This window comes from Dipodomys merriami, unplaced genomic scaffold (genome assembly GCF_024711535.1).
Source record: "Dipodomys merriami isolate MVZ:Mamm:240054 unplaced genomic scaffold, mDipMer1.0.p SCAF_5, whole genome shotgun sequence".
Lineage (NCBI taxonomy): Eukaryota > Metazoa > Chordata > Mammalia > Rodentia > Heteromyidae > Dipodomys > Dipodomys merriami.
Window position 1 is genome coordinate 77,386,410 of NW_027206068.1, and position 7,626 is coordinate 77,394,035.

The 7,626-nt window shown below is 50.5% G+C and overlaps 1 protein-coding gene across 4 annotated transcripts in view; it reads left to right on the forward strand.

Moving 5' to 3' along the window:
* Dpp6 (dipeptidyl peptidase like 6) overlaps positions 1–7,626 on the forward strand; it is a 648,628-nt gene that overhangs the window by 539,230 nt on the left and 101,772 nt on the right. For all 4 annotated transcript variants that reach the window (XM_069997168.1, XM_069997171.1, XM_069997167.1 and 1 more), the window contains exon 7: positions 3,803–3,884. In XM_069997168.1, coding sequence (XP_069853269.1) covers positions 3,803–3,884 — 82 coding nt within the window. The remainder of the gene's footprint in view (positions 1–3,802; positions 3,885–7,626) is intronic.

Below are 7,626 nucleotides of genomic sequence, written 5' to 3' on the forward strand. Positions count from 1 at the left end.
AGGCCAGCCAGGTATAAAAGTTCACAACACCCCATCTCAACCTGTAAAAAACTGGGAGCGGTGGTGTGCACCCATGATTCCCATGAAGTGTAAAGAGGAGAATCACAGTCTTGAAGATCCTAGTCAAAAAATAATAAAAGCAAAACTGTCTGGGGCATCGTTCAAATGGCTGTGTGTGTGTGTGTGTGCATGCGTGCGTGTGTGCATGGTTCAAATGGCTGTGTGTGCATGTGTGCCTGTGTGCGTGTGTGTGTGTGTGTGTGTGTGTGTGTGTGTGTGTGTGTGTGTGTGTGTTAGCTACAGGGACTCATTCAATACAGGGAATGTATCTTGCCTTTTTATAACTCCCACTACATGCTAAGCATATAAAAACGCTAAGAAACACCATAGTATTTGACACTGAAAATGCTATTTTTTATGTCTTTAGCCACTAAAACTTAGGAGCCAGGAAACCATTTTTTTAGCTTCTTCCTCCCAGTTTCCACCGTCATTGCGAAGTTTGTCAATATCTCAAAACAGCTTAGGAAGATAAATGAACAAACTTGGCCATTCACTGATAAAACTCTTCAGAATTCAACATGACGAATGCCCTGTCTTGCCTTTATTGCTCAAATAAGCAAAATCAGAATGGATTGCATAGTTATTTTGAGATACACTAAGTCCAGATCATTTTCTTCTTCCTTCATCATTTCTTTACCCATCCATCTCCACCCTGGCGATGGCTCATTACACGGCCTTGTGGATGCTTTAGGACAAATGAATAAATAAAAAGGAGGGACGAGAGGGAGGCACTGGCCAGCCCCTGCGTGAATCTCAATCTCTCTCTTTGTACACAGAGAGAGAGGCCCTGGAAGTTCCAAAACAGCCCAGAAGGTGGTGGATGGGGTCACTGGGTGAGCTGGCCCCTGAGGGCACTGCATAGTCCTCGGCCTGTGCAGAGGGACCGCGCCTGTCTACTGTCTAGTGGAAGAGTGGGGGCAGGAGGGGACCCCCACGGAACTTGCCTGTGGGTCTGCTCTTCAGGCATCAGTCTTAAGTCACTTGGTGCTATGTTTTCCCTCCTTGTATAAGCTCTTCACAGGAGAGCTGATTGCAAAGTGCCTGGGCCTTGCTCCTTCTGAGGGCTGCCACGATTCCGGAACCCAGCTGCCACGGACCACGTGGGGCCCTTCCCGCCCCTTGTCCTCCCTCGCTCTGGAGGTCATGAGTCCAGTCAGGGTGGAGGTGAGGCCACCTCTCGTCCAAGCCTCTCCCACTCTGGGCTGGCGGTGGCCGTCCTGGTCTGGGGCCTGCAGACACAGCTGCAGTCCTGGCCTGTCTGCACCGGTGGCTCCTCCCCGGTACCTGGTCCTCCTCTCTGAATGCCAACACTGTTTGCTGAATCGGGGCCCGTGACTGCACCCACAGAGACCTCGCGTAGAGCCATGGGGAGCTGGGCTTCAGCGCATTTGTGGGGTACCGTTTGAACTCCCACAGGTGTCCTGCTGGCCGCTGGGTGAGAGGCCCGAAGCAGAGGTGCAGTGTACACGGGCAGCGGTGGGCTACAGTCATGGGAGGGAAGCTGGTGGATCATGACTGCACACGTGCGGTGGGTGCCTCCTGGACTGCGTGACAGCTGGCTGGCACGTCCACCTCACCATCTTGCCTCTACTTGCCTGTGGTGCAGCGCTCGGCATCTACTCCTAGCAATGTGAAATCTGCACAGCATGGTCATGAACCATGTCTCCGCGCCCTCTAGGAGGTCTTGGCGCTTCATCCTCCTGCATCACGGACACAGCTCCCTTCCTCCAACGTGTCCCTGATGCTCCCCTCCCACCTCTGATGACCATCCTCCCACCCTCTGCCGACTGCCACTCGGCCTTGAGAAGGGACAGTCCCTGTGAGCACCATGCTCCTCATGCATAATGAAGTCTAATCATTTTGATGCCTTGTGCACGCGTGCTGCATGCTGTTGGTGGGTGCATCTTGCTATAGGTGTTGAAGTTGCAGGGTTAAATTTAAGTGCTGAGGTGTTGCCTGTATCTCAGATGGCCATCCCAGTCTGACCCCTACCACACACACACACACACACACACACACACACACACACACACGTGTGAGAGAGCCTGTGTCCTCACACCTCACCAACCTGTGCATCACAACCTTCTTTCTTGACCAGTCACCACCTCAGTGAGAGCTGACATTTCTGCTTGTTTGTGCTTCTGTGCTTTTCCATGCCTCTTTCCATGCCTTTTTGTGGATTGCTTGTTCATGTCTTTCATTCTTCCACCATATTTTATGTTTTTTTTATCTTACTTTTTGTGTGTGTGATTTTCACAACTTGCCCACACACATGTGGCTAATGTTTTTCTTTCTCTCTGTTTCCAAAGTCATTTTCTGTTTGTGATGTTTTTGTCACGGGAAGATTTAGATGTTCCCTGTGGTCGAATGTATTCTGCTTCTCATGGGTTCTAAGTCGTTCTTGGAGAGGCTTTCCCAGGAATCTCCTGTGCTTGTGAAAGCAGCATCCACAGACTAGGGCATGGCTCACGTGGTGGAGCACCAACCCAACCACATCCAAAACACACCAGGCATGCTTGTTCCCAGTTCAGCTGAGAGGTGCGCTGTCTGGCCCTCCCTTCTGGCTGCCTCCCCAGCCCGCATACCCTTCCCTGCACCCCACCCCACCCTGCCCTGCCATCACTTCCTTGGCTTCTCCCAGCCCAGAAGCCTTACCTCCAACTACGCATGGCTCTGATGGCTGTCTCTCCCTGAATCCTTTCCCCCTCTGCCTATCCCAGCTCCTTGTTTTGGTTTGTTGGTTTGCATTGTTTCTGATACCATCACTCAACAATCACTTCCAATTTTCTACTTTGAGCCCCTTTTTATGTCCACCAGCTTCACCTTCCTTCCTCCTGCTTCCTCCCATGTCTAGAAGCTCCTCACATCATTTCTTGCTTTCTCAAGGGACATTTACCTGTTTTCTCCCTAGACAAATGAGTGCGTTCACAGCTCTGATTCAGTGTAAGAAACCCCACATGATACAGGGTTCACTGGCAAAGCAGTCCGCCACTCTTCACGTGGGGTGGTGCCTTCCAAAATAAATATGAGAATCACTCTTCTACCTGTTGAACATAGCCACTATTACCAAATACATGGAACATCCCATTGTTGTAATAGTGTTATAAGGTTTTTTGCATGTTTCTTTGAGTATGGGTTTTATTAAGAACTTTGCATAGATAGGATTTTGTTGTCATGGTATCAGTACATTAAGAATGAAAACTACAAGTGATGTCCAATGGGAGATAAAGCTCTTCCCCCTGGATTCTCAGTCTGTGCCCCACCCCCACCCCCTTTCCCTGAAGAGGTGTCTCTATCAGCAGAAACAAAAAGAGGTGATCTCTCCCGGGGCGGCAGGCAACCTGGCATTGTGCTTAGAAAACTATCATCCTCCAGGAAAGCCAAAAATGAAAATATAAGTTGTAGGGATTTACTACCGTGTGGCTGTGCATTTCAATTTTTAATTTTGACTGCCCTGGATATTTTAAAAATTGATGTGTAGACTTCCCTGCATATTTTCTAGTGATGAATATTTACCATGTGGGTTAAGTGGCGATGGACCTATTTCAACTTCATATAAATTATGTATATCGGGGAAGATCTAATGGAGACTGAGTGAGACATTCCGCTCCATAAACAGAGACAGGCTCCTGGAGCTGGAGTGATGAGTGGAGGAAGACACATGGCTGGAGGGTAAAATGGAAGCACTCTAAATTCTTGGTTCCCAACACTTTGCTTTGTTTCTGTCTGTCTGTCTCCTCAGGGACCCTCAGAGTCTGGACCCACCGGAAGTCAGCAATGCAAAGCTGCAGTATGCAGGGTGGGGCCCCAAGGGACAGCAGCTGGTAAGCAGGCCAAGTTCAAGTTCAGCAGCCATATTTGATCTTCATGAGGTTGATGCTGTCTAGGCCGATCATTTCTCCCAATGGCCATTTCTCTTTGGACAGAGAATTTTCATGAAATGGGAGGAGCATGCTACATTAACTTTCTGTTGCTGTGATGAAATGCCTGGGAAAACTGCTCCCTGCGGGAGGGTTTGGGTTCATCTTGGCTCTACGTTCACACTTTAATCCACAGTCAGGCTCCGCTGGCTTTGGCCTGTGGCAAGACAGAGCATGGAGGAGGAATGAACGTGGTACAGCCACAGGGCTGCTGGAAGCAGGGGTGGGGGGGGACATCAAGGCCATTGCCCTGTGACTCACTTCCTTCAAACAAGCACCATCTTCTGACACCCATTCCGCTACGGACACATCCGTGGACCAATCCACTGGTGACATTCCCTTCCTCGTGACCTAGTTACCTCTCAATAGTGTCACATCTGGGTGCCAAGCCCTAGGGACATTTTACCCCCCAACACAGGGGCTCTGGTGCCCAGAGCCCTACCCGTAAAGTAGTGTCCAGCTGTGGCTGGGTTTAGACTCTAGATTTGCTGTGAATTGTAAGGATGAGGTTGAAGAAGGGTTCACGGTGAGTACAAACAATCTGTGTCGTTGAACTTGGCTCTTGGGGCTCACCCTCCCCCTGTTGAGGGTCTTGTGGAGAAGGCAGGCCTTCTGTCCCCTCCCAGCAGAGAACAGCACATGGGCGACTCCAAGTGGCCTCCTAGTTCCACATGGAGGCCAGGGGTTTCCACCCTCTAACTGGCAAGATGAGCTGTGTGAAGCCCTGCGAACTTTAAGGATGGTGAAGTGAAAAGAGCCCCACACAGGTGGCTGAACAGACAGGACTCCGGTCCCAGTGCTCACCCACTCACTCCTGGCCGAGGGTCTGCAGGGGTCTGGCGCAGGGGCTCCGGGAAGGTTGACATTTACATGCATCCAGTCCCACTTAGCTCTGTGTTGAGAAACGATGCTGTCCGCTGGCAGGCAGCTCAGACCAGGTGCTTGAATGTGGCTGTATTGAAGTCACGGTCTATGCAGAGCTGTCTGTTCCCTAACTATCATGGAAAATGGTCAGTTTTTTTAAATTTTGCATAGGGTTTTATTGGCTGGGCTGCCTACTGAATTATGAAAGAAAATAGTCTTTTCCCCTGCGGTACAATTATACTTTACTGGTTGCCGGTTTCTTCCATGGTCTTGAAATGGTTCAGAGGAATGGGAGTATATGAGCCACAAATGAGTTTTAGTGACTACTGAAGTGTCCCTACTGCTGGCAGAGACTTCAAGGGTATATTTAATTGTCAAAATCGGGGTGAGGTAGGAGGGGGTCATGAAGAACCAGGATTGGAAGAACTAAATATTTGTTAAGAAACGCATGCATATGGGGAAGGTGGCTCAGTGGTAGAGCACTTGCCTTGCATGCTTGAGGCCCTGGGTTCGATTCCTCAGCACCACATAAGAAAAAAGCCGGAAGTGGCGCTGTGGCTCAAGTGGTAGAGCACTAGCCTTGAGCTGAAGAGCTGAGGGACAGCGCCCAGGCCCAGAGTTCAGGCCCCACGACTGGACCCCCCCCCAAAAAAAAAGAAACGCATGCATAAATGGATTGCTTAATCAATTAATTTACATAGTCACATGTTCCTAAGCATTAAGCATAAAATGATTGGAGGGAGAGAAATCCACACCGTAGAACAGTGTGCCACACAGACACTGATGCCGAGGAAGGGACGGGATGTCCAGTTCAATGTTCATTGCTAACCTTTGGTGCTGATAGACTTGTGGAATTCTGTAGTTTATAAACTTATATGAAACTTGGGGTTCTTATCATGCTTTTTTCCTCTGGGTTTTATTATTTTTAACTGACACGCATGTGTACAGTTGGTGGGATACAGTGAGGTGTTTCAGTGCACATGGCCTGGCAGTGATAACCACATCAGATCATCAGCATGTCCACCACCTGACACAACTGCCACTCGAAGTCTGCTGTGGCTTTTGAAGGACACAACACGTTAAGGGTAACTGTCGTAGCCTCGTGCTGTGTAGATCTCAGCGCATTCCTCCTATCTTTTTTTTTTTTTTTTTTTTTTTGTCGGTCCTGGGGCTTGAACTCTGGGCTTGGGCTCTGTCCCGGCACTCTTCAGCTCAAAGCAAGCGCTCTACCACTTGAGCCACAGCACCACTTCCGGTTTTCTGGTGGTTTATTGGAGATAAGAGTCTCACGGACTTCCCTGCCCGGGCTGGCTTTGAACCGTGATCCTCAGATCTCAGCCTCCTGAGTAGATAGGATTACAGGTGTGAGCCACCAGCGCCCGGCTCATTCCTCCTATCTTAAGGGCAACTTTATGTCTGAGAAAAGAAAATGCAGCATAGATCCACAGTGAAATACTTACCATTCCTTAAACAGCTACAGTTCTGACATTTTGTATGAAGTAGGAGAAGCTGGAAGAGATTGCAATAAGTGAAAAGAACAAGCCAGACACTTAGAGACACACGCTGTGTGGTATCGCTTGCATGCAGCGCCAGCAAAGCTGACGTGACAAGTGGGGGTTAGAACACTGGCAACCTGAGGCAGAGGACGGGGGGAGGGCGGGAGGGAGGCACCTTGGTGGATTTTATCTCAAGGTCATCTCAGTGACACGCCTCCTTGTGCTGGCCAGCAGAGGCGATGGACCTCATGGTGAAGAGACTGTCCTGCATGCTGCGCCAGGGGTCAGCACACTTCCTCTGTGGTCTCGGCCACAACCTGTCCCCTGCTGGTGCATGTCTATGCAGATGTGGACAGTGTAGAAACACTGATTTCCCAGAAAGCCTTTCTGCAAACCTGGGCAGATGGTCTGGCCCTGTCCGAGGTGACCCCGTGTCCTCACGGACATCATCAGTGGGAACGGCCTGGCGGTGGGGTCACCCTTCACCTACCCCCATGATGAGAACTCTTGGAGCCCTCTCTGTCCGCGTGTGAGGAAGTGCGCACTTCAGAGCAGACCTTGCACGCGTGGGTCCATTAAGTGACAGCAAGCCACAAATCCCTCATTGCCATTTTATTCTAAAAGGTAAATATTGCTCCCTAAAGTAAATCTGCTCTAATGATAATGAGTCGGATCACAGCAAGTAATTCCCCGTGGGGAGCGGAGCGTGCAGCTGCAGCTCAAGCTCCCGGAGGAGACGGGAACACCTCGCTGAGCGATTGCAGCCTTCCTGTGGCTCAGGGACCTAAAAGTCACTGGAAACTGATGCGTGGGACGAAGAGCAGTGAAGGGCTCTGTCCTCTGGTGAGCACAGAGTCCAGTGGGCAGTCCTCACCTCCTGGAGAGAGCCGCCTACAACCTTCATCCAGACAGGGAGGTGAGGGTCACCTGCGTGGCAACGGCCACTTTGGAAGATACAGCATGCAACGGCGACTCTCTCCTCCTACAGCCGGGCTCCCACCAGCAATGCCCGTGGCTGCTCGCAGATTCCTACCAAAAGAGTTGCTTTGGGCCCAGATTGTGACCTTTCTACTGAGGATAGACATGAGAAACAGACATTGGCCGGAAAAAATCAGGTCAGAGGAGAAATGTGTACACAGTGATGACCAGGGCGTCTGCTGCCCTCTGTCCTCCACCAACACCGGGCCTCTCCTGCCCTGTCTCCTCCATCAGGAGCAGCCATACCCACCAAGCTGTGCATCACACGTCGTGTTAGCTCTTCGACCTTCCTGCATCTTCCCGTCTGT